The 27355-nt window shown below is 40.7% G+C and overlaps 1 protein-coding gene across 2 annotated transcripts in view; it reads right to left on the reverse strand.

The window, feature by feature from the left end:
• Positions 1 to 14615: 14615 nt before the first annotated feature.
• Positions 14616 to 27355, reverse strand: part of CCDC186 (coiled-coil domain containing 186) — a 54052-nt gene continuing 41312 nt past the window's right edge. For both annotated transcript variants that reach the window (XM_045439002.1, XM_045439003.1), the window contains exons 11-16: positions 25751 to 26006; positions 24405 to 24594; positions 23199 to 23279; positions 21226 to 21436; positions 19723 to 19942; positions 14616 to 18886 (exon numbers count right to left, since the gene is read on the reverse strand). In XM_045439002.1, the coding sequence (XP_045294958.1) occupies positions 18803 to 18886; positions 19723 to 19942; positions 21226 to 21436; positions 23199 to 23279; positions 24405 to 24594; positions 25751 to 26006 (1042 nt within the window). In that variant the 3' untranslated portion in view covers positions 14616 to 18802. The remainder of the gene's footprint in view (positions 18887 to 19722; positions 19943 to 21225; positions 21437 to 23198; positions 23280 to 24404; positions 24595 to 25750; positions 26007 to 27355) is intronic.

Raw genomic sequence — 27355 nt, forward strand, 5'->3', positions numbered from 1 at the left:
AATCATTTTTGAGATTAAGAAGTTAAAGATTTAGACAAAAATAGAGCTACTTGTCCATCTTCAGTGTTGGGGGGTGGGAGTTGAAAAGTGGACCCCCCCTGTCAGGAGGAGGAAAGATGACATCCCAGCGTGTTGGGCTTGTCCTCCTTAACAAGTGTCCTGCCACGTGCCGGAAAGAATGTTGCCCTTTCTTCCAAATGTCCAGACTTGAAAATAAAATTTTCAAAGGTTGGAAAGCTTTTGATATTTTTGGTTTAGGGCTTTGGGCAAGTGGAATTACACTCATGATCTGCTAGATTATGCCCGTGTCTGCCATCCAGCATCACAGATTCTTCTGGAGGCTGAGTATGTGGAAAGGCAAGGACTAAAAGTCCACGTTACAGGAAAGTTCTCTCGGGATTTTGCAGGGAGGCCACCCACCGTGGGGATGCACCCTGCTCATCTGTGATGATTGGCTGGTTTCATAACATTCCCCTGCCACCTAGTGGCATTTAGAGCATAAACATACACCCCATAGAACTTTCTAGGAGCTTCTATGAGGACTAATCTGCAAGGCGTTTATGAAGTATCTTTATTTTTCACGTGAAACGATTTCAAACAAATCCCTCAGGAAGCTCATCAGAGAGAAGATCAATGAGAATGGACTTCGGGTCTGTGCCAGCGTGTTGGGTGACAACCCGAAGCCACTTTACCATGGACCCTGTGCCTGATAACTTGTAGCAGGTAACGATTTATTCTTTCACAATAATGTGATCTACAGCACAAAGACACACACACACACACACACACACACACACACAAGTATCCTTGTTATCTTTATCGCTAGAGACGAGGATTTCTACGATAACTCTGTGACTGTGCCTTTACTATTTGTAGTGCTTTGGAAATTCTTTTAGACGGATAAAGCCAAATCTTTAATTACATCATGCCATTTGCGTGACTGCAATCTTTCATCCAGTGCCTATGCAATGACCTTGCATTGTTCCCACTTGGAAGATCCATGTTCAATGCCGGGGGTCTGAATTCTAGCTGTTGTAACGGCTAACATTTGTTCAGTGCTCACACTAGGTGACAGAGTACACGGTGTGCCCTACGATTATGATCTCATTTGAATCTCGCCACAGCACCACAAGGAAGGTACCTACTCTCACCACCATTTTGCATAGGAGGAAACCGAGGCACAAAAAGGTCAAAGGTCAAGCAGTAAGATCAAGTGATCAAGCCCAGACATTCTGTTTCCAGAATGTACACGCTTTATCCATTTCACATCGTATCCTGGGGCTCCTGGGTAGCTTAGTCGTTTAAGCATCTGCCTCTTGATTTTGGCTCAGGTCACGTCTCACGGTTCGTGGGATCGAGCCCCACATTTGGCTCCATGCTGAGAGTGCAGAACCTGCTTAGGATTCTCTCTCTTCCTCTCTCTCTGCCCACCCCCCATCTCTCTCTCTGTCAAAATAAATAAACTTTAAAAAATCACAAAGTTCGCATCATATCCTGCTGTTGGAATTTTTGGTGGTACAAAACTTCCTTTACTTAATTTTCCAAGCTGCTCAAAACGGTTTGTCCAAGTGCATTGCTCCACATAAATATAAGGTCTTACACCAGAAGAAGGCCAGCTTTGTTCCAGGCGGTGGCTGTCATATTTGCATTGTGTATCACATGACATCAAGGACCTCCTGGCACAAAATCAATGGCCTGGAAGTACACGACACATGTGACAGATTTGTCACAAATATCAGCCCAACAACGCTGGGTTAAGATTTCCCAGAACTATTCCAGGGCAAGAACTTGCCAGTGGGAAATGGTATAAGGAACTGCAAAGGAGCCCAGATCCAAAGTCGAACACTGAGCCCCTTGTATGTAAACAAACAAATTAGGAACCTAACCCCACGAATTACTAAAGCCCATTCTTTTGACAAAACTAAAAAAAAAAAAAAAAAAAAAATAGAAATGAACATCAAAACTCAAAACCTTAAGCAAAATATGACAGTATAAAAATAATACTTCAATTTACACATTTTAAAATGAGCATAGAATGGTTTTTTAATGATCTGACATAAACAAAACCATTCATTTTTGTGCTCTTCAATTTTTTAAAGCCACTTGAGGTTTTAATGCTAAGTGTCTGATTCTGTTAGATGTTCTTTGTCATCTCACGGTACTCCTTAAATCATCTGAAATTCGTTTTAATTTATAGAAAGTATGCTTGCTGAGGATAAAGTAATGAGAATGGTCAAAATTAATAATATTATGGGGAACATACTCCAGAAAAACTCCCGTTACTTGAGGTTGTTTAAAGGGTTCGTTTGTTTGTTTCAATGTTTCTCTTTAATGATTAGGTACAAGGCAGTGATTGGTTGCATTCATATGATTAACCTTAGATCTCTACTTGAATATTTTTTGTACATTTTTTGGACCTTCCACGACATATCTTTGATCCACGTCAATTAACTGGGTTAGAATAAAAAATGTCGGGGCGCCTGGGTGGCGCAGTCGGTTAAGCGTCCGACTTCAGCCAGGTCACGATCTCGCGGTCCGTGAGTTTGAGCCCCGCGTCGGGCTCTGGGCTGATGGCTCAGAGCCTGGAGCCTGTTTCCGATTCTGTGTCTCCCTCTCTCTCTGCCCCTCCCCCGTTCATGCTCTGTCTCTCTCTGTCCCAAAAATAAATAAACGTTGAAAAAAAAAAATTTAAAAAAAAAAATGTCAATAAGTCAGCAACTGTGCTTGGCCTTGAAATCTTCGATCTATCTGGGTAATATTTTTATTTTACGAAAATGTAATGGAATTTCAAAATGATAAGCCACACTCCTTCCCCACTCAATGAACATTATCGCTCAGAGGGTTTTTATAATGGGTGTTGGCAAATCAATCAACAAAGTAGTCGACACAAAAATCTTTTCTGTATCATTGGATTTTTTTTTTTTTTTTTTTACAGAATATGAAGGTGCAACCCACTTTGTATTTTTCTTAAGTTTATTTAATTTGAGAGAGAGGGGGAGAGAGAGAGAGAGAGAAAGGCAGGGCTCATCCGGGACTCATGTTTTTACCTGAAGCGGGTCTGAAGCTCACCCAAAGCGGGGCTCCTGCTTACCCAGTGTGGGTCTCCAACTCACCAACCGTGAGATCATGACCTGAGTCAAAGTCAGATGCTTAACAACTGAGCCACCCAGGTGCCCAGAAACAAAAATTTTCTTTAATATAAAATTATATTTATAAGTAGAATATATCATTTAAAAGCATCACTTGAGGAGCGCCTGGGTGGCTCAGTCGGTTAGGCACTGACTTCGGCTCAGGTCATGATCTCACGGTCTGTGAGTTTGAGCCCCGCGTCGGGGTCTGTGCTGACAGCTCTGAGCCTGGAGCCTGCTTCGGATTCTGTGTCTCCCTCTCTCTCTCTGTTCCTCCCCTGCTCATGCTCTGTCTCTCTCTCAAAAATAAACATTAAAAAAATTTTTTTTAAAGTATAACTTGAGGGGCAGCTGGGTGGCTCAGTCGGGTAAGCATCTGGCTCTCGGTTTCGATTTCAGCTCAAGTCATGATCTCACGGTTAACGAGTTCCCCTGTGTCGGGCTCCGCACTGACGGTGCAGAGCCTGCTTAAGAGTCTCTCTCTTCCTCTCTCTCTGCTCCTCCCCCATTCACACACTCTCTCTCTAAACAAATAAATACATTTTTAAAAAACGTATTGAAGCAGTCCTAAGACAATGTTGGTTTCTACTACATATTACGCTCTGATGCGGGAACCTGGGTGGCTCAGTTGGCCGAGCATCTGATTCTTGGTTTGGGCTCAGGTCATGATCTCACGGTCGTGGGATCGAGCCCCACGTCAGGCTCTGCACGGAGTGCGGAGCCTGCTCGGGAATCTCTCTCTGCCTCTCTCTCTCTCTCAAAGTAAATAAACGTTAACACAAATAAACCGTGATGACAAACTGTGCTTCATTTCAGTTAAAATGTGGCCAAATATCAAAGGGCAGTCCACTGCCAGGACAGGTCATTGTCCCTGCTGAAGCCAACGTCTACTTCCATATCCTTCTAGCTAAGAAACTGGCAAGCAGCAGAAAGCTTTCCCAGAGACTTAATACACTGTCAAGAAGTTCGTGCCATTTTTGTATATTATAAAATCCAGACGTGGTATATTCTTTTTCAATGGCCTGCGGAGTAAATTATATCTTAGGCTGCACCAATTAATCTGAACTACCCGGGGAAAATGTGACCAGCATAGAGATCTATTGTGATATCGCTTATGTGCCTGTGTTATGTTTTCCTTGGCAATGTGTATTCGGTCTTCCAGCTGCTTAGACCGATAGTAGTTAAGAGAATAATTTATAGGGGTGTCTGGGTGGCTCAGTCGGTTGAGTGTCCGACTCTCGATTTCGGCTCAGGACACAATCCCAGGGGCGTGCGATCGAGCCCTGCACTGGGCTGTGTGCTGACAGTATGGAGCCTGCTTGGGATTCTCTCTCTTCCTCTCTCTCTGCCCCTCCCCTGTTCGGGCTCTCTTTCTCTCTCTCAAAATAAATAAATGAACTTTAAAAAAAGAGAATAATTTGGGGTGCCTGGGTGGCTCTGTCAGTTAAGCGTCTAACTCTCGGTTTTGGTTCAGGTCATGATCTCACAGTTTTGTGAGTTTGAGCCCCGCATTGGGCTCTGCACTGTCAGGGTAGAGCTTGCTTGGGATTCTCTCTCTCTTCCTCTCTCTCTCTCTCTCTGTCTCTCTCGCTCAAAATAAATAAATAAACTTTAAAAACATTATAAGTTATCATTCATTCACTTACTGGACAAGTGCTGGCTGTGCATTCTTTTTTGTGTGTGTGCCCTGACTGTGTTAGAACCGAGGATCCTGTTGATTAGGAATTTGGTGTCCTGGCTGAGAGCATAGGCTCTGAAGTCAGATGGCCTGGATGTGACTTCTGACTACCGCTTCTTACCTCGGCAACCTCAAGCACGTTGCTTCAATGTACCGAGCTTGTTCATCTCTAAGGCAGGTTTTTGGCATGGATCAAACGAGTTAACGCACAGAAGTTGTCTAAAACAGTACCTGATTTATAGGAGCTTCTGCTGTTTTCATCCATGAACGAGTGAGCAGAGCAGTGTCTCTGCCCTTACGTAAGCCATCGGACAAGACGGGTACGTGGGAAGTTGCTCCTGGTCCGTTGTCAGGGGGTGTTCGCTTGCTAGTGTTGTCATATTTTCTGATTTTGTCAAAATTGACCCATTCAAGGCCACGATCAATACCACGGAACCTCTGATCTCACGTGAGTCTCTTAGGATCGCGCGTGTGCCCTGGTGTAACGTGTCCACTGAGCTGGCTGCAGCTCGATCTGCCTAACTGAGGTCTTCTCAAAATGCCCTGCAGTTCCATCTTACTCCACTCTGTGCCATTTCTTGGAGACACCACACTGGCTGAGCACCAGAATTTCTCACAACAGGTTTCCATTAGATTCACACGCTTCCTGGAATTACCCCAGTTCTCGTCCTTTTCCCTCATGGTCCTTAAGAAAACGGGGAGGTGGACAGATGTTCTGGGGCAGATGGTCAGAGGCTGGATTTCCTAGAACATCTATCTTTTCCATTTTCTATTGCTCCCTAGGTCCCCGCAGTCTAGACCCAAGTCATCTTGATTGTTACCTTATTCACATTCTATCCTCATTTTCCCATATCCCTACTCACAACTACAGTGGAAACACTGAGCACTTAGAGCTCACAGTTTCTTTCCTTCTCTTTCTTTCTTTCTTTCTTTCTTCCTTTCATTTTTTTAATTTTAGTTTTGATAGAGAGAAAGAGAGACAGAGCACAAGTGGGGGAGAGGCAGAGAGAGAGGGAAACACAGAATCCGAAGCAGGCTCCAGGTTCTGAGCTGTCAGCCCAGAGCCTGGCGTGGGGCTCGAACCCACAAACCAGGAGATCGTGACCTGAGCTGAAGTCAGACACTCAACTGACTGAGCCACCCGGGCAGCCCAGAGCTCACAGTTTCTTGGTACACCCAGTCAGTGACTAGAATTTCACTGCTTAAACAAGCACTCCACTTAATATCAGGTGACAACTCGTTTCCAGCTAAACTTAGAAAAAACAAATTCCTGTCTTTGGAGCAAAATATTTTGAAATAATTTCTCAAATTATTTTGAAATTACCCTTAGCCTGAATTTATTGCTTCAAGCTAATATTTTAATCTCTACTAAAAATGTCCACTGCTGGTATTCCCAGTATCTAGAACAGTGCCAGACGTGTTCAGTAAATATTTGTTGAATGAACTGAAGTGCCGTGGGCATGATTATATAAGGTTGGAAATACAAGGTTCGTTGAAAAAAGGATGCAAAATTGCATCAAGGCTCTCCTGATATGAGGAGGAGTCCGTGAACTATATCCAGGGTAGACTTTATTCGTTCATTCATGCATACATTTAGTCCCTTGATAAACACATATAGTGCATAATATTTGCCAAGCACTGTTATAGGTGATTTATACATAATAACTAACGTAGCCAATACTTCCTCTCTATACGACAGAATAATCAGATCTTAGACATTGAAATGAGGGGCACCTGGGTGGCTCGGCCAGCTTAAGCATCCAACTTCGACTCAGGTCATGATCTCAGTTTGTGAGCACAAGCCCCTGATCAAGCCCTTCAAGGACAGTGTGGAGCCTGCTTGGGATTCTTTTTCTCTCCTTCCCTCTCTCTCTCTCTCTCTCTCTCTCTCTCTGCCCCCTCCCCCACTTGCCTGTGCTCTCTGAAAATAAATAAATAAATAAATAAACAAATAAATAAATAAATAAATGTAAAAGAAGAAATGGAAATGAAGTGTGAAAAAGCAAGGGGGTATAGATTTCTATGGTACGTTGGAAGAAATGTGTAATTGATCACTTATTTCATAACAGCTTATCGCGGGCTTACTCAGTCCAGCAGGCCCCATGCTATCTGCACAGCAAACATATAGTTTTTTTTTTTAAATAAAGTTTATTGATTTAGAGAAAGAAGGAGAGAGAGCATGTGCACGCACGTGCTGGCACCCACAAGTCGGGGAGGGGCAGCAAGAGGGGGAGAGAGAATTCCACGTAGGCTCCTTCCTGACAGTGCGGAGCCAGATGCGGGGACTCAAACTTGCGAACCATGAGATCATGACCTGAGCCAAAGTTGGACACGTAATGGACTGAGCCACCCAGGTGTCCCCGTTTTAAGTGTTTTTAGAGGTACAAAAACTGGGGCTTCGGGTAGATAGAAGTCCAAAGTCCAAAGTCACAATGTTAAGAATTTGAACCCACGTGTATCCTATTGCAAAGATTTTTCATACTCGGAAATCATCTATTCTCTTGTTTATTTTCTGCCTTCTTTCTCACTCCCAAACCCACTGGATTGTAAGCTGTACCCATTGGCAGAGAAAACCTCGCTTTCACTGCAGTCTCCGTGTGTCTAAATCGGTGCCAGGCACTTGGCCGGCACTTGGGAAATGTATTTTCCGTGAGTGGGTAAGTGACTGGACTCCAGAGCCTGGTAGGGATGCCACCCTGCCTTCCTAATACCACCAGTTCCCACCAAAGTCATGTAAGGTTTCCATGCTCATTTTCCCAGTTTCAGTTTTATTAACTAAAGCATATATTTGATGTTAGAGGCTTCCTTCAGACTATGGGAAACGAGTCGTGTTGAAAGAGCATGGGCTTTGTGGAGTCATACCAAAGGAATGCTAATAACAGGCACATGAAAAGGTGCTCAACGTCACTAAACGTCAGGGAGATGTGAATCAAAACCACAATGAGATATCACCTCATACCTGTTAGAATGGTTAGTATCAAAAGGACAAAAGAGAAGTGTTGGTAAGGATGTGGATAAAAGGGAGGACTTGTACATCGTTGGTGGGAGTGTAACTTGGTATAATAAATTGGGAAGCACTTTGGAGGCTCCTCAAAAAGTCAGAAATAGAACTACCATAGGAACCAGCAATCTCTCTTCTGGGTATACATCCAAGGAAAATGAAATCACGATTCCGTGTTCACCGCAGCATTACTCACAAAGGGGAGGTGTGGAAATAATCTAAATATCCGCGGATGTACAGATGGAATAAAGAAAATGTAAATGTCAGTGGAATATTGTTCAGCCTTAAAAAAGGAGATCCTCCCATTTGCGACAAAATCGAGGAAGCTGGAGTACAATCAGCTGATTGAAATAAGCCAGACACAGAAAGAAAATACTGCATGACTCCACTTCCATGTGGAGTCTAAAGTTATGGTTGCCAGGGGCAGGCGGGGAGAAGGAAATGGGAGATATTGGCCAAAGGGCACAAAGCTGCGGGGTGCCCGGGTGGCCCAGTCGGTTAAGCATCCAACTTCAGCTCACGTCATGATCTCAACGTTCGTGAGTTCGAGCCCCGCATCGGGTTCTCGGCTGTCAGTGTGGAGCCCGCTTCGGATCCCCTGTCCCCTTCTCTCTCCGCCTCTCCCCCACTCATGCTCTCTCTCAAGAATAAATATTTTTTAAAAAGAAAAGAAAGGTGCAAAATTTCCGTTATTCAGGATGAATAAGTTCTGATGAGATAATTGCCATGTATAGCATAGTGACAATAGTTAACCATATTGTATACTTGGAATTTGTTAAGAGGATAGATCTTAAACCTCTCTCTCTCTCTCTTACACACACACACACACACACACACTGACAACCATGTAGAGGTGATGGGGAAGTTATTTAGTTTGATTAGGGTGACGCCTTTACAACGTATACATATATCGCAGCATCAAGTTATACACCTTACATATATACAATTTTTATATGTTGATATTACCTCGAGTTGTTTAAAAAAATAAAACTGATATTTGGGCATTAAAAAAATAGGACATGGGTTTTGAAGACAGCCAACTTAGGGGCGCCTGGGTGGCACAGTTGGTTAAGCGTCCGACTTCAGCCAGGTCACGATCTCGCGGTCCGTGAGTTCAAGCCCCGCGTCGGGCTCTGGGCTGATGGCTCAGAGCCTGGAGCCTGTTTCTGATTCTGTGTCTCCCTCTCTCTCTGCCCTTCCCCCGTTCATGCTCTGTCTCTCTCTGTCCCAAAAATAAATAAACGTTGAAAAAAAAAAAAATTGAAGACAGCCAACTTGGAATTACGTACTGCCCTACCTACCAGTGATAAGTCCTGGGAAGGTCCCTGAACCCAGCGGGATTGTTTTGTGTTGGATCCCTAGAGACCAGTCCCATCCCTTTTTACCTGGCAACTCTTTAGCTCTCTGGAGACAGTGCTCTTATCTCCCACAGAATCTTCCCTGTCCAGGTTTAAAAAGACCTTATTCTTTTCAATCATTTCTTAAGAACATGGTTTTCAGAGACTTCATCTGCCGAATCACCCACTCTGAGGAGCCCACACATGGCAGTGTCCCCTCGTTTGCTAGGATATAGAATAGAGCCACGGGAACTCTTATGCACAGCTAGTGGGTGTCCAAATGGTACAACCGCTCTGGGAACGTAGTTTCTACCAAAAGTAGACATTTGTGTTTCAACTGTTCTAGTGCTAGGCATACGTGCACTAAATACACATCCATTCGCTTTGCCATAGATGTGTACAGAATGCAGTATAGCAGCTTTGTTTCTCCAAGTAGGCCCCCAGCTAGAAACTCCCCCAAAGCTCATCAGTATTAGATGGATAAACGGTGATATATCCACACAATGAAATACTATAGAGCAAAGGGAATTAATGACCCACGATAATACCTGACAGCAGGGATGATGCTTACAAACTGCTGACTCACAAGAACACTACTATATGAGTCCATCTTCTATCGAGTCACAAAAAGTGAGGTAAAATAAGTCAATGCTACTAGAAGTTAAGAGAACTCTCATCCTTCCAGGATGGGTAATGACTGAGAGCACGAGGAGGGGTTTGGGGTGTGTCAGTCGGGATTCAATTGGGACAAAGAAAGCACTGGGTGTTGGTTCCACAGCTGTGTTCAGTTTATAACAATTTATTAAACTGTATACTCAGGACATGTAGACTTTTCTGGAAGCCTTATGGCTATAGCTCAATAAAAGGGTTTTGTTGTTGTTGTTGTTGTTGTTGTTGTTGTTGTTGTTAATATAATGACCAGATAGTCAATATACTTGTGTGGATGGGACACCGGCCTGTGGTCTTCTATTGAAGCAACTTTTCTGGCAAACCCAGTAGTCAGTTTCTGTGTGTGGCATTCAAGGCTGTTCACTGCCTGGATGCTGTTGGATAACTTCCGAAGATCTCTTCCGTGTCTGTGGGTCTTACCATTGCTTGCTGAACATAAAGGTTGCCATTGCAAAATAGACTCCGCCTTTTTGTGCCAAAAGCATGATCCAGACCAAGCTTGAGCCAAATAGAACCACTAGCTATTTCTTCTACACATCTTCTGTTACCACCGCTGGCACACCCAGACGGCCCTGAGCAAATGGCATGGAGGCTTCTTCCATCGGGGCGTCCCGTCCAGCTTTCATTCCATAAGTTCACTTGCGACATCCATGAGGGTCCTCCTCAGATGACGCTGTCTCTTCCGCCACAAATCTGGTCCTTTCCCACCACCATCCATGCCATCATAGGGTGCTGGGCTCTTGCCGCCTTGTCCCAAGTAGGGAATTCGTCTTACCTCCCATGGTGCTTTGCACATAATGATACTGTATGAATTGTTAAATAACACAATGAGAAGAAATGATACTTTTAGTTGGTTAAAGATTAAGTTTCTGAGTGTCAAAGATCAAAGTCTTATCTTTGTGCCTTTGCAGGAGGTTGAACCGACTTAGGTCACTCTCACCTTAGTAGCAGTCTGGGCCAATCAGGAGAGAGAAACAACACAGTAGGTTAAGTCAGAGCTTAATACAAAGAATTATTACCTATGATAAAAGAGAACCATAAGGAAACTCTGTGTGGTACACAAAGGCTGAGAGAGAGGTCCCGAGGAAGCACAAACTTGGAGGGGTTTCAGCCCACCAGGTAGCAGAGAGGTTAGCTGGTTTGGCCAGCCTGGAGCTGGTCTGGAGTTGGCTGGCGAGCAGTGAATAGGCTACCCTCTGCAGCGCTGGCCGGGAAATAGCGAACAGGGGTGTGAACGTTCAGTGGCCATTCTGTGTGTGACTCTCTGGACCACGAACAACGATGTGGGGGTTGCGGTTGCCACGTCGAGAAGGCCACGGAAAGGTTAGCACCAAGTGCTGCAAAGTTGCAGAGGGATGGCTGGGACAGTCTCCCCTGGATGTCCTCAGCGGACCTCCAGCCCCTGACAGAAACTTCCAGAAGCCTCCTCCTCCTGTAACGTGCCACCATGGCCCTGTACCGAGGAAACTTAACACCGCGCTCACTTGAAAGGAGAAAAGGCTGAGGGGATTCTCTGGTTTGTCACAGAGCGGATACTGAAGAATCCACTGGGATCTGAGAGGCAATACATCAATACTCCACACACAGTCCACCTTCGGAGCCTCCTGAGTTCATTCGGTTCCAGGGACGTGTGCAACCAGGAAGCTGTGGGGATTAACTGTGTTTCGGGCACCGTCAGAGTCGTCGGTGCCTGCGTGGAAGAGGCTTCCGAAGGTGTGTGACGTCAGGCAGATCACCTCCACTCACTCACCAGCCTTCTTCCTCACCTTCTACTGAGGGGCTGCAGTGGCCGAGCGGCTTGCAACCCGGGCTACAGCAAGAAACACACACACACACACACACACACACACACACACACACACACACACACACAGGGTTTCAAAGGGCTATGCACAGTTCAAAGTTTGAACGTTTCAACCACTGGTTTTTTGGGGTTTGGTTTTTTTTTTTTTTAGTGGTAAATCATCTTGTCTTTTAGGATATTATGGTGATAAATGCTCATTCTTTTTGATCTTCACTTAGCAAAATAATAGTCGACAAGCCCCGAATTCTGTTGAAATTTTACTGGTCTGTGGAACCTGAAGGTCCGGTCATTCTGGGACTAGATGTTCTCCCTTCAAGCGCTCTTTCCTCTCTGGAATCTGTGCTTCATACAAAATATTCAATGAGTCCAAAGGCAGGAAGAAAATCTAGGAAATGGTGAAAAAATGGCTTTATATGTGTGCCTTGTGGAGCGTAACGGCTTTGAATTGGCGACAGCAAACAGCCTGACTTCCATCAAAACACAAATCATGGGGCGCACGGGTGGTTCAGTGGGTTAAGCACCCGACTTCAGCTCAGGTCATGATCTCACGGTCTGTGAGTTCGAGCCCTGTGTCCGGCTCTGTGCTGACAGCTCGGAGCCTGGAGCCTGCTTCGGAGTCTGTGTCTCTCTCTCTGTTTCTTCCCTGCTCATGCTGTCTCTCAAATAAACATTAAAAAAACAAAAACCCACCACAAATCATCTGCGTGGGAGGAGTGTTCAAGTGATCTCCACGGCTTTGAAAGCACCCCAGAACCTCGCCAAGAGTTTCTTCTGCTCTGTGACCAGTGGTTGCTGCAGTGGAACTACGTCATCCCCACAGTAGAGTCTGATCTGTAAAATTCATCGGCGACATATGTGCTCGACGGCTTGGGATTTGGCACCCGAGATGCTAGATCGGCCACGACAACTTCATAACCCTTCGTGAGACTGGATCGTCCGATCCCTCAGGGGGCACCTGGAGCTTGAGCGTGTGGAACGTCCTCCCGCAACAGAGCTCTGTCTCCCGGCCTCGGCTTCAACTTTTTTTTGGAAGTTGGTGCCTTGGAGCTTAGAAGGCACTGAACCTCATAAAAGTAAAGAAAAAACGCAATCAATATTTCAGGCAAGAACACAAAGGCCACTTTACACATAAACTTCGAGTAAAGTACTATGTAAAATAGGATTTTAGGGGGCACCTGGGGGGCTCAGTCAGTTGAGCATCCAGCTCTGGCTCAGGTCATGATCTCGAGGTTCGTGAGTTCAAGCCCCGCATCGGGCTGGCTGCCATCAGCACTGAGCTCACTTTGGATCCTCTGTCTCCCTCTCTCTCTGCCCCTGCCCCCACTCTCTCCCAAAATAAATAAATAAACTTTAAAAAAAAATTAAATAAAATGGGATTTCTATGAGAAAATGAGTTCTGAATTCCGGTCAAGATGCCGGGGAAAGACTCTTTCTGGCCTGCTTGTCCCAGCAGGGTCTCCCTCCAAACTTGTCTCAAATTCACAAGAACAAAACACAAAATCCAGAGAGAAGCTAGTTCTGAGCCCAAGGCGGCACCCTCCCTTGGCAAGGGTTTCCTGGTTACCTGGTTTTTGGGGAGATGGAATCTACTGGGGGTCTGGGTGGGCAGAAGCAGGGTAGACCTGGAGGAAGGACAGCAGGGGTGATGGGCATTTGGGATTGTCTCACCTAGTCAGAGCTCACAAAAAGAACCTAAGAAATAAGTAGTGTGCAAGTTTAATTGGTATTTACTGAAACAAGCAAAGTAGGAGGGTGCTGAGCACACACACACACACACACACACGACTTACTGCCCTGCGCCTTAGTCATTAAAACAAAAAAAACAAAACAAAAAAACTGCATAGTGAAATGATGTGGAAGGCCATTCTAATATTTAATGTATTTCCCAAGTTAATGCAAGTAGAAGTTGACTATCGGTTAAGTTTTTTGTTTTGTTTTATTTCAGTGGGTCCTAAATTTACAGAACTACTTTGGCAATGTGATAAATGGTAGAGATTCTTCTCTAAAATGTAACGACATCCTATTCCGTGAGTGTGTGTTTTGGAGTGCAATTAGGAGCAGACAGTCTAGCCAACAGCATGGCCTTTGGACAATCAAAAAGTAAAACAAGGCTGAAAATTCCTCAGAAATAGAATACTTCTTAAATGCACGCTTAAAAAAAAAAATCAAGTTTCTTAAATATAATGTAGGTTAATAATGCATCTCTACAGGGGCAGGAACATCAAGTCTGGTCACACTGTTCTCAGAGAGAATCATTAAAACAGCATTGGCATTTGTCAACCAGAGGCATCCTCTTAAGCTTCTGGTCCTAGTGTGTACTCATTCTACATTCACAGACTGGAGCAGAGTTATTAAGAAAAAACCCAAGGGGAGCCCAGGTGGCTCAGTCGGTTAAGCGTCCAACTTCGGCTCAGGTCATGATCTCACAGTTTGTGAGTTCAAGCCCCGCATCGGGCTCTGTGCTGACAGCTTAGAGCCTGGAGCCTGCTTCAAATTCTATGTCTTCCTCTCTCTCTGCTCCTCCCCTGCTCATGCTCTCTCTTTTGAAGGAGAGCCTTCAAAAATAAATAAAACGTTAACAATTTTTTTTTTTTAAAGAAAAAAATCCAGCATGGATAGAAGTTCAGTGGAATGGTCTTTCCAATCTCTTCACTGATGAGGCTCAAACTGACACTTAAGAACTACAAGCCAAAACAAAAAAAACAAACAAAAACCCCCCACCACAGCTAGTATCTCTTTCCCTCGCTCATTCTCTTCCACGTATACATTCCTTTCTCTCACAAAACAAATCCCTAGGCTACCAAAAAAGAGACCATTGAGGACATCATGCAAGCTTCCTCTATTCTATTAATTTTCCCTTTATTCCAAGGATCCTGATTTCAGGGGATTCTTCCCAGTAGTAAAGTCATTAAGGTCCGTGGCATAATTTAAGTATATGGAAAACAACACAGTGTGATGTGAAATACCCACCACACACACATTAACTTCATGAAATTAATGCCGTTTCCGTATCTTTTTATTGAACATATTAGAGCTTTATTATTAAAGCTAGATAATTTGGGCAAGTTACATAGTTTGGTGGAAAATGTGAATATATTACTGGATCGTCCAGTTCAATGAGAAATTTTCACACAGGCATGTGAAAATGTCTATGTGAAGACAGGCATGTGAAAATTTGCCTTTTGTAAAAGGCCAACTTTTGCTGCCAATGATATAAACACAAATTTAAAATAGAACCTGGCATTCAATTTAAACTGCTTACTATTCATTGACTTCTAATAATAATTGGTATAATAAAGAGAACTGTGGTAAGCAAAACCTCCTAGTGGAGTTTAAAAAAGAAAATTCAAGCAATTTGAATCAGCCTTGCCAACAGTCTGGAGAATCAGTCTGTTTAGCAAGTGGTGTATGTAAATAAATAACCAAAGATGCTATAAAATACAACTTGGTAAACAGGCATTACCTATTTAATAAGTACAATATATACATAGAATTCTCTGAAAAGCTTCATTTTATACAGAAACATTTACAAAATGAACAGTGTAATCAAATTAAAGATTATCTGTACAATGCACACACACACATACATGTACATATATATATATACACACATATATATGTATATATATATACACACTTTTGGAAGATAAACAAGTTTTATCATTGTCATCAAAATGGACAGGCATATGCATTTTAAAAAAGAATTCATACCAGAAAATACATCTTTAATATACAATTATATTTTTCATTTATTTTCCTGAAAATTCTTCATGTTTGGATACGTTTTCAATTATTTGCTCTTGTTCAGAGCCTTGAGAAATTTCAGGTTTCTAGTGCCACCAACTGGTGTTAAAAATGAACAATCTCAGTGTCAAAAGAAGATTGTTTTGTTTTTTTAAAATGGATATCGAAAAACAGGCTAGTAGAGTCAACATTCATAAGGCAAACTAACCATACCGAGTAACATGATTGAGAAAAGTATTTTCACCACAGTAGCATATATATAACATTTACAACATTGATGGTTTTTTAATGTCTTGGTAAATCTTGATCTAAACTTTTATGAAGAAAATCTTTAGAAAAGAATATGCTGTAAAACAAAGTTTAGGAACACGCATGAAAACGTGATTCACTTTTATGAGCATCAAGTAGGCATTAATAATTTACTAAAATGGCAAAAATCAAATACTTGTCTATGCTCTTTGGATTTTTTCTTCTTTTTTCCTAAAGAAGAAGTAAACACCAAACTATGGCAGAGGACGTGCAGACCTCTCAGCCTACCCCAGAGCAAGGACTCATTTCCCGAAGTTTCATGCCATGGCGAGACTTCTGGGCCACTACTTGCACAACTGGATTAAGCCTCTTCCTATGGCAGCTGGCTGGGAGCTGCAGAGGCTCAAAGAGCTGCTTCTGGTGCCTTCCCTGCCATTGTCACTAGACCTCAGCTCCATGGGGACAGCAACAGTCCTGCCCGGTCTGTTCACCAGTAAAATCACAATACCCTGGACGGTGCCAGGCAATAGCACAATAGCAGACTTTCAATACAGGTGTTTTTTTTGTTTTTTTTTTGTTTTTTAATGAATAAATAACATGCTGGTAGCCTGATAAAATAATTCAAGATAAATCACTTTAAATGGCGTCAAAGATAGCAAGTTAAAAGAAAAACCAAAATACCGAAGTTCAAACCCATTTCTTGGCTCAAACCCACTGTTTTCAATCCTGAACACTTAACAGGCTAAAGGGAAGTAGTATGCGAAAAAGGGAGCCACAGTAAGAACTCACTTCAAAACGAAGGCCTAGTAAGCATATACAGATAAGACACACACACAAAATAATTTCCTGTTCAAAGAAACCAAAGCAGTGCTAACTATCAATGTAGCCTTTGATATGTACAATGAATAATGAACATCTAAAATAAATATTCCCCCAGATCTCAGGTTTATTCAGGCCATTTTCCTTTTTTGGACACTCCACTCTTCTCTCTGTATATTCACTATAGTAAAAGACTCTCTAAATCCCTAAATCCTCACACCAGGAGCTTTTTGTGAGTTCGTATAAAGATGTGATATATGCACATTTTCATATATTACTTTGTTTGGTTCTAATCCACAACAGAAAGTGAAGATACAATAGAAACTGAAGGAAAAAAAGAAGATAAAGCATTCTCTTCAAAAGTTTTCCATAGTTTCTTATATTTATGGGGGGGGGGTAAGTAACAATAAGTCAGAACATGATTTATGACAGCTTTCTTCTAAAGTTGCTTCACCATTCAACTTTCCCAAATGGTGGCACAAGTGTTAATATTGGAATGTTTTATTTTTGTATGTAATAAATGTATATATTCTTAAAAAGTGTGTAGACATAGGACACTCTAGATCTGATCACTGTTTGGCCTCCATTCATATATTTTGTGTCTTGGAAGGAAAAAACAAATATTGTAGTGTATGAATCTCTATCACATAAGCAGCCATAAAAATGTAGTTTTGTTGGCTACTCTGAGCAGTCTATAGGAATATCAATAGTATGTCTAGAAACAAAGGGGAAAATAATTCAGATTTGATTGCACTCACCCTCTTATTTTGATAAATTATTATTGCTAAAAATAACAAGACACATTATGGTAAGACTGACACTTGTTACAGCTATTTTAAAAATGTTTTGAACTTCTATTTCCATGCTGAAAAGATTTTGTTTTTGGATGACAAGACACCTTGATACACAGAAAAAATAAGACACTGCATTGAATCCTTAGTAAAAATTAAGCATATGATCCTTTTAAACAATGTTGATATAAAAAAAATGTTAAAACACATTAACGGGACATTGCCACCGTAAGCCCAACTTTCAGAGCCATATAACTTCTGAAAGGCTTTTTCATCATCCCAAAGCTTACTTCTCTTACGGGGAGAAAAAAGGATGCAAAAATCCAAAACAAGAGTGACACTTGTGGCAACATCTGCATGTCAGCCAAGGTATCCTATCGTAGAGATGACCTGAATGTAATGAAGTGTGAAAAACCACACACAGAAATGATAATAGGTGACAAATTACAAGAGGAGGGCACAAAATTCAATGATGTAGAAGTACCGATACCATGGACTGGCGACATGTAAGTGCGTATTTTAAATAAATATTGTAAAAATCCAACAGGCTACACAAATTTGGCTCTAAATTTCCCTTGGTTACAGAGATGTAATTATTTTGTATTTTAAATAAATATACTGAAACACATCACATTTGGGGACTGTAAGATCACTCTGCTGGAATACATAATTATATCAATGGTCAAGCATGGTGCTCAAATGACATGGTTAACAGAGCCATATGCTGGATTCTCTGGGGAACTGGTTCTTCCTAAAAGCCTTACACATTTATCTTAACACTTGATGTCAGTAAAACTAAAGTATTTCAGCTTCAAAGAATTCATTATTCATCTCTCTGTCCTAATGAATAATCTATTTCACATTTTAAAATACAACTGAAGTCCGCAGAGATTTTCTAAATGAGTGTGTTATTTAAAATCAGATTCTGTGTAACTGAAGACTAAAAAAACTCAACTATGAACTCAAACAACTTGAATCTGACAAAACGTACCTAGCACAGAGAAGGAAACCTGATGGAGGCATTCAATGGCTGATTATTGCTGGCGACCAAGAGCTGGCTTTCCTATTAGCGTCCATTAAAATGACAAGAAGTTAAGACTCACTGGCATCCCTGTGACACAACCAAATGGGATACTGGAAGGTCAAATATGATCTTTATCACTTCAGTTTTCTTCATGTTGGAGAAACAGCACATTACGGAATGATGAACATGTGTCCTTTCATGCAGAATTTTAAAAGCTGAATCATTTTTGACATTATATATTTTAAAAGGAAGAAATAAGGAGAAGGGGTTTTCAAAAGCCCTTGTAGTAATGTTCAGCACTTTGTATGACCATTAGCAATTTCGGTTGTTCTGATTCAGGGACAGGCTGTCACTATACAAAAACAAATTTCATCAAAGCTTTTGCTCTTACAGTATACACAGCAATGCATTCATATTGTAAAAGGATACTTTTTTATACAGATGAAGCAAAACAATTTTTTACTGACACACAAAGCAGGGAAAAGTTTCCAACAATAATGGGCAGTGGCACCTGCTCCTTATGTGGCTTTTGTCTGTTTAGTGAATGAGAGCTTTGCGTTAGGGTTTCTTCGTTCTCTGTTCGAGTTCATGCTGATGTTTAATAAGACGCTCAATTTCTGTTCCAAGTGTTTGTAGATTTTCCTTCACCAGTTAGAAAAAGGGGGAAAGAAAACAGAATTATTAGGTAGCATAAGTATAAAGATTCAGTTTGTACTGTTTTTGCTCAAATTTTGAAACCAAAAGGGTGAGGATGAGTCTTAAATGCTCGGTGACACTGGCCAGGAGCACAGTGGTTTTCAGTAAAGGAGTCCTATACATTTCAGAATCTGTCTTTTTACTGAAGCGACAGTAAATTTTGGTGCACAAAATTATTACTAGATTTAAAATGTTCTGTTTTAGGGACACCTGGGTGGTTCAGTCAGTTGAGTGTCTGAGTGATTTTGGCTCAGGTCATGATCCCAGGATCATGGGACTAAGTCCCACATCAGGTTCTGTGCTGAACGTAGAGCCTGCCTAAGATTCTCTCTCTCTCCCTCTCTCCCCTGCTTGTGCACTCTCTAAAATTAAAAAATGATAATAATTAATTAAATAAAAACATTCTTTAAAATCCATTACTGACTATGGAGGCCCAAACACAGCACAAACAGAACAGTCAGGTCAGGTAATATCTGCAAAAAGTAGAGCTAGAATGTACATTAGAAAAGACACACCTCAATCTTAAAGCCTCAGTGATCAATCATAACTAACTATAATAGAGGTCAGAGGCGGCCCACTGCAAAATAAACAACTGTCTGTCCAGTAGTGAAGCTGATGTTTTGCTCTTTCTTTTTCATTAAGAAAAATACAGAAATTTGATCTCTGGGTCAAATGGCTACCTTGCATTACAGAATTGGTCATTTACATGCCAGCTCACGCAATGAAAGAGGCCCCATCACGCCATGCTTGCTGGTTGGTGAGTAAATGAAAAATATAAATACCTTCAATGTAATATTTTTTAGTAATGTATCCTCTAAAACAGCCTGTAATTTTCTGTTGATCTCCAAAGAGAGTTCCAATGTTAATCCACTATCAGCTGGATGGGATGTATATAAAGATGCCATAATGCCTCCCCGTCTACTTAAATGGACTTTGTTAAAATCAGATGCCTCTGAAGAAAGTGTGCCTGATTCTTCCCGTAAAATGTAACTCTGAATTATTCTGTAAAATAAAATGACACTGTCAGTTATATACTTGCAGAATTAAAAACATTAGAATTTACAGGAGTTGGCTAATCATAAGCATAAAGATGATTAGCATAAAACAAATATCTATTAGGTTAAAAAGAAATATACTAGAAAATAAGGGAACTTTTCTCATTCAGTAGTTTCTTAATCCCATTTTTGTTCAACATGGTATTTATATTAACGATATACAAACACCGCTTTTCAATTTCTTTATTACTTTAATCAAAATACTTTTGAGTAATTTCTTTATTGCTCCATTTTTAGTTAGCATTTTCTATTTTCCTGTTATTAAACTCAGAACTTTATCCTTTTTTTTTTTTTAAGTCATGGGCAAAATTTTCTCTAAGACTAAAATTATTTCAAAATTAAAATTAAAAAGGCATGGGTACATATATAAAACCTCTTACTTAAAAGAATATGACATTTGTAAGAGGACTCTGGCACAGCACAGGCTCTGGAGTCAGTCAGAGCTGGGCCCAGATCTCCAGCTTTTGGTCACTTACTAGATGAGTGGTGACTCTGGAACATTTAGTAATTTGACCTGAGCACCACCAGTTAACGTATAGGTCACTCAGTTGTAAGAAATCAATGAAATTTCGTTAAGTCACAGGCACAGAATCTTGTACTTGGCAGGTGCCCAATAAATTACCCACTATATCCTACCCGACAGGAACAATAACCCACAACCCCATATTATCTCATAGAACCAGACTCATGAAAACTGAAAGTGAAGTAGAGTATTCTTTTTAAATGCAAAGTTATTTTAGTATCTTAAAAAAATCAACATCTGAGGCGTCTGGGTGGCTAGGTTGGTTAAGCGTCCGACTCTCCGTTTCGGCTCAGGTCATGATCTCACAGTTTTGTGGGTTCAAGCCCTGTGTCAGGCTCTGTATTGACAGTGCAGAGCCTGCTTGGGATTCTTTCTCTCTCTTCCTCTCTCTCTCTGCCCCTAGCCTGCTCACATTGTCTCTCTCTCAAAATAAATAAACTTAAAAAAATTTTAAAAGAAAAATCAACATCCACTGAACTCTCTATCACCTTAACGACCTGTTTTTTCTTTCTTTGTTTTACAGAAAAACTAGGTTTTTCTGTATTCCCAAAACCTAGAACATAGTTAAGTGATCAATATAAGACTGGGAAATTAACAAATATTTTTTGAAAGATGGGCTCTTGTTATAATTAGTTCTGAAAACAGTAACTTTACCATACAAATAACGGTATTTCAAACACAGACTGTGTTATCATAATAATACATACTTTGTTTTTTTCCTAATTTCTTCTACCAATTGTTTGATATGATCCTCCATAAATTCTATCTTTTCATTTTTCCGAGCATGTGCTTTCTGTAGCCTTACTATCCTCTCAATCAACATGGCCTTATCTACTTCTGGAAAGTTATCCACAGCTACTGATGACCCAGTATTTTCTGGAGATCGATCTTCTGCACTGCTTCGAGCATTGAGGGACCCTGAAGACAAAAAAAAAATCAGTTTAGATGCTGTGCTTAGTCTAAAGTCATCTCTAATAGCACATATTATTTCTCTAGTATTGTTTTCAAATATTCACTCTAACACAGCTGGGCACAGAACACAAGTCCTACCTGGCCTGAGCTCTTGCTATTGAATACATGGATGTCAGAAGTACCAAAGGGCCTATTATGTCTCTCAGCAACAGGATGAGGAAGTGGCAAGAGAGAAACAAGAAACTCAGAAAAAGTCACAATAACAAGCCTGAAGTGAAACGAGGAGCCAAAGGCAGACACAGAGAGAGAAGACAGAATATACCAGTGGGTTCAGCTCGGAAGCCAGTCTCCTTAGGTACAAATCCCACTCCTCCACTTTGTAGCTCTGTGACTTTGGCCACGTCATTTAACTCTCTGTGCCTTGGTCATTTCATCTTAAAATGGGAATAATGTTATTATTTACTTCATAGGATTGTTATCTTTATTTAAATAAGCTAATGTATGTGAAAGTGTTTGGAACAGTGCATATAATAAGCACTAAGTGTTAGCTATTATTTTTACCAACATCAGTTGAGAAAAATTTCTGATCCTTTTTATACTACAAACATAAGCCTTTTCAACTCCATTTTGTAGACTGAAGGCAAGAATAGATCTTATTCGAGGTTGCACACTAATAGGTGACAGACCGGGTTCTAAATACGTATGTGTAATTTCAAACCCATGTTCTTTCTACTACATGATTTTCCCATTACTGGAACAGCTGATTCTCCCTGTAAGGTACAACTCCTGAGAGGGAGTGTAGTGTAATGGCACGAAAGGACTCTAGAGGCTGAGAGTTCTGTCGCTGTGAATTCGGAGCAAGTCATGGAACCATTCGGAATCTTAGTTTCCTCATCTCTAAAATGTGAATTATAACACTTACCTCACACGACTATTCTGCAGAGTCAATAATATGCTTGAAGTGCTTAGCATGGTTCCTGGCATTCCAAAATGACAAATATACTGATTTTTTTTTTTTTTTTGCTAATTATCATTTCCACAATGGTATCAATCATAATTTTTGGCATATTTATCATGAGAAAAGCTAAAAAATTTTAAAATACACATATATAGAAGCACTTGGGTGGCTCAGTCCGTTAAGCATCTGACTTCGGCTCAGGTCATGATCTCACAGTTTGCGAGTTCAAGCCCTGAGTCAGGCTCTGTGCTGACAGCTCAGAGCCTGGAGCCTGCTTCAGATTCTGTGTCTCCCTCTCTCTCTCTCTCTCTCTGCTCCTCCCCCACTCATACTCTCTCTCTCTTTCTTAAAAATAAATAAACGTTAAAAAATTTTTTAAAAATAAAATACACATATATAAAAAATCTGATAATGATCATCATTTCATTAGTTTTCAGGTGTTAAAATATAAAAGGAAAAAAAGGGGGGGGGGAGAGAGAGAGAGAGAGAGAGAGAGACTGTATTATACCCAATCTCTCTATATGGATGGATACAAATCTAAATTGAAAAATGAGGAAATTGTTACACAATAAAGAAGCAGCAGGTAAAAAAGGAGGTAGGGAGACAGACAATCTAGAATCCCGTGGCAAACTTGAAACCCTGGACGGTGATGAGAATGTAAATGTTTAACTGGAAATGCTACAACTTTTTAACTCAAAATGGAAAAAAAAAAAAAAAAAAAAAAGCGTATCAATACCTTTTAACACACCAAAGAAGCTACTTCTTTTTACAGTCAGTCACTAGGTAACATCTGAAGCCTGAGATTTTTACCTGATGAACTAGAACGACTCCCCATGCTGCTGACTTCTTTATCATAGTTTCCATTCTCAATCTGATCTAATTTTCTTCGTGCTATAGGAAAAAGAAATGGATTGCCTGTGACAATTCTCATGACCATTTGCCCCCACTATCTCTGATCTTAATTGCTAAAATCACTTAGGCAAAAATGGCTTACACATCAAGAGAAATTTCTTGAATACATACTTCAGACAGGAGAGCTATAGTAGTCATTCATATAAAATGATATGTAGAAACGTACAGGTCAGATACAAAATATATAGAGACAACACTATTATGATATCATTTAGGTACAGTGACCTAACTTTCAGAATCCTGACGAATTTAGATGATCTCTGTGATGCCAAAGATTTCCCTTCAATTATATCTATAAAAACAAACTGAATAATCCTTAAGGCAAATACCTGAATATATTCATATTAAGTAAATGCTAAAACTCTTTTATCTTATTACTATATTTTACCATATTTTACCACAAAGTAGTGAGGAATAGAGATTAGGAAGTCAGAATACATATCTTATTCATCTTTTATCCAAGCATATAGCATAGACTCCAAATAACTGCATGAATTTTTAGATGAAAAGAAATCTGGGTTCTAGTCCTAGTTGTTGTGTTCGGGTAATTCATAACCTATCTGGGTCTCGGTCTCCTCTAAGATGAAGGGTTAGGGTTCAGTGATCTCTAAGAGGTCTATGAGGGGAGGTACAGGTACCTAGATGCTAAACAAAACAACTCATAGCATGTGTAGGGAGAAAATATTAGAATTTCCATTTATACTTGTATTTTGTCTCATCTTTTAAAATTTACATTTGTAATGTAGAATAATACATGTTTAAAATTTATAAATAAGTATACATAAATTGGAGAACAAATGCTTAACTACTTTTACTGATAGGAGCATGTGGTCAAAAAAGTTTAGACACTACTTCCCTAAGGTACATTCCCAATTGTCACGTTTTGGGATTCTGCGAATAAGTGCCCTTTACATAGAGGATGTTACAGACTATTTGTGGAACTACAAGAGGTTTAGTGATCTGGTTTATGAACGTCAATACATTAAAAAGAACACAGAGTTCTAATCAAAGTGGTAGAACCTGATGCAAAGTAGATTTTTTTCTATAAATCCTTAATGACTAAAAGAAACAATATTAAGGTCTAAGTGGGTGAGAAATTGGTACCTTGCTGGAGTTGTTTGATAAGATCCTTGACACTGGAGGCATGTTTACGTCTCTGAGTGACTAATTCATCTTTTAGTTCTTCGACCTGGGTGCTCAGCGCTTTAACTTCTGTTTGTCTACAGGTGAGTTCCGCTTGCAGGGTCTGGACCTCCTCTCTCCGCAGTTCCTCCTCTTTCAACAATCTACTTTCCTAAATATTAAAAAGGATAGAACAAAATACACCAGTTTTAATACCTGTTTCCATTATTGCTCACAATTCAAAATCCTGAAAATACAAGGTCCCTGATGGTAAATGATGGTAGATTCTTCCAGAATCGCTTCTTACCAGGTTCTGTTTCCTGAGCTCTCCAAATTCCTCATAGAGGAATGCAGGGGGCATATTAACACATTTGCCATTTCATACATGCAAAAGAGCATATGACCGATGTTCTCTGTATTTTGGACTAAAATCTCAAATTATCTTTATGAGTAACTTGAAGATACTTTCATAACACAGAAATATTAAACCATTTTTAAACTATAAACATATAGAAATTTGAAATAACTTTAAAAAATATACAGTAATTCCAGTTAGGAATGACAAAAACCATGGTTTTCTTTTTTTTTTTTTAATTTTTTTTTTTTAATGTTTATTTATTTTTGAAAGAGAGAGTCAGAGCATGAGCGGGGGAGGACCAGAGACAGGAAGACACAGAACTGAAAGCAGGCTCCAGGCTCTGAGCTGTCAGCACAGAGCCCGACGCGGGGCTCGAACTCACAAACCACGAGAACATGACCTGAGCCGAAGTCGGCCACCCAACCGACTGAGCCACCCAGGCGCCCCCAAAAAACCATGCTTTTCTTATTTTCAAAAGTGAAATACTTTTTCATAAGCATTTTAGGGAGACATTTTATTATAAATTAGGAAGGAAAAAGGACACTTTGAACAAGTTGGAAAGAAAAACTGTTACTTTGCACAGCATTTGAAATTGCCAGAAAGTCAATGCCAATACAAAAAAAGAGTTTAACTCAACTACCAGTGGGTTTATGCTAGTAGGAAAATTTAATTTGTGCTTCTTGCTATGTTGCTTTAAAAGTTAAATGTAGGGGCACCTGGGCGGCTCAGTCGGTTGAGTGTCCGACTTCGGCTCAGGTCATGATCTCACAGCTCGTGGGTTCGAGCCCTGCGTCGGGCTCTGTGCTGACAGCTCGGAGCCTGGAGCCTTCTTCCGATTCTGTGTCTCCCTCTCTCTCTGCCTCTCGCCTGCTCACACACTCTCTCTCTCTCTCTCTCTCAAAAATAAATAATAAACACAAAAAATTTAAAATAAATAAATAAATAAAGTTACATGTAAATTTATACTTACCAAATTAGTATTTGTCTGTTTCATTTGTTCACATTGGCTTTGTAACTGACTTTCACTACAGGAAAGCTTATCCAATTGTGACTGCAAAGAATTGGATTCAGACTGGAGCTGTGCATTCTTACTAGTGAGCTTTTCTGTAAACAGCAGTAGCTCAGATTCTCTTTTCCTACTGCCTTCGATGTCTTTTTGTAGGTCATTAATCAAAGAATTGAGACTTTCCACTTCTTCCTTCAAATTTTCAATTTCTTGTTTACCTCTAAAAAACAAAGTTTATGTTTAGGGAAAAAAAAACTATTAAAATACATTAAGTTAATGGTTTGGGAGTTTTCATCAAATAAAATGTTTTATGAAGGTACTTTTACGCATTCATCCAAATTATTTATTTGGATTTTTATGACTACCTGATATGTGCTAGGAACTAAGAGCTGGGAGTGTAAGTGAGCAAGACCGACACGGGCTTGCTTTCAAAGGGCTTTCATTCAAGTAAGGAAACTATGTGTGATAAAACATTTTTGATGAAAGCACAGAGTGGGTTGCCTCACCTCGTATAAGTGATGTTTAAACGAATACTTAAAGTAAAGGTTAGCAAACTTTTCCTGCAAAAAGTCCAGACAGTAAACAATTTAAGCTTCTAGGGCACATGGCCCTGTGGCAACTGTTGTTCCCTGGTACCGTGGTGTGAAAGCAGCCTCGGACAGCCCATAACAGAATGAGAGCAGCTGTGTTCCAAAACAAAAAAATTATTTACAAGAAAAGGTAGCGGGCTGGATTTGGCTCTCGGGCCACAGTTTGCTAATTCCCGACCTAAAGAAAAAGTAGGAGTGACCGAGACATCAAAATATGTTCTTGGGTGAAGTAAGTCATACAGAGAAAGACAGATACCATATGTTTTCACTCTTATGTGGATCCTGAGAAACTTAACAGAAGACCAAGGGGGAGGGGAAGGGAAAAAAAAAAGTTAGAGAGGGAGGGAGCCAAACCATAAGAGACTCTTAAAAACTGAGAACAAACTGAGGGTTGACGGGGGGGTGGGAGGGAGGGGAAAGTGGGTGATGGGCATTGAGGAGGGCACCTGTCGGGATGAGCACTGGGTGTTGTATGGAAACCAATTTGACAATACATTTCATATTAAAAATATATATATTATGTTCTTGGTAGAAGAAACAGTATGTGCTAAATCTGGGGAGGGAACGACAGAATGACTTGTTTGTTGCTTCAACACTGATGGGGACAGCGACAGCATTATATCCCCAGCATTGAACACAGGAGACACTCAACATTTGTAAGCAATTGTGCTGAAAAAAGAGAAGGCACAGAGGGAGAAGCAAGGTGGCTACTGATCTTCCAAGCCATGCTAAGGCATCTGAGCTCACAGGGCAGTTTGAGCCAATGGGAAATCACTGAAAGCTTGTGAGATTTCCATTTTAAAAAGATTATGCTGGCCACAGTGTAGGAAATGGATTCAAAGGGAAGCAAAACAAAAACAAACAAACAAAAAACCCCACCAAACTAAAAAAAGACAGTTTAGAAGTTGTGGCGGTTTTCCAGACGAAAGGACAATGATAGCAGTGGTGGGAACGTAAAAAATACACGACTTGAAGGATA

The sequence above is a fragment of the Leopardus geoffroyi genome, chromosome D2, assembly GCF_018350155.1.
Source record: "Leopardus geoffroyi isolate Oge1 chromosome D2, O.geoffroyi_Oge1_pat1.0, whole genome shotgun sequence".
NCBI lineage: Eukaryota > Metazoa > Chordata > Mammalia > Carnivora > Felidae > Leopardus > Leopardus geoffroyi.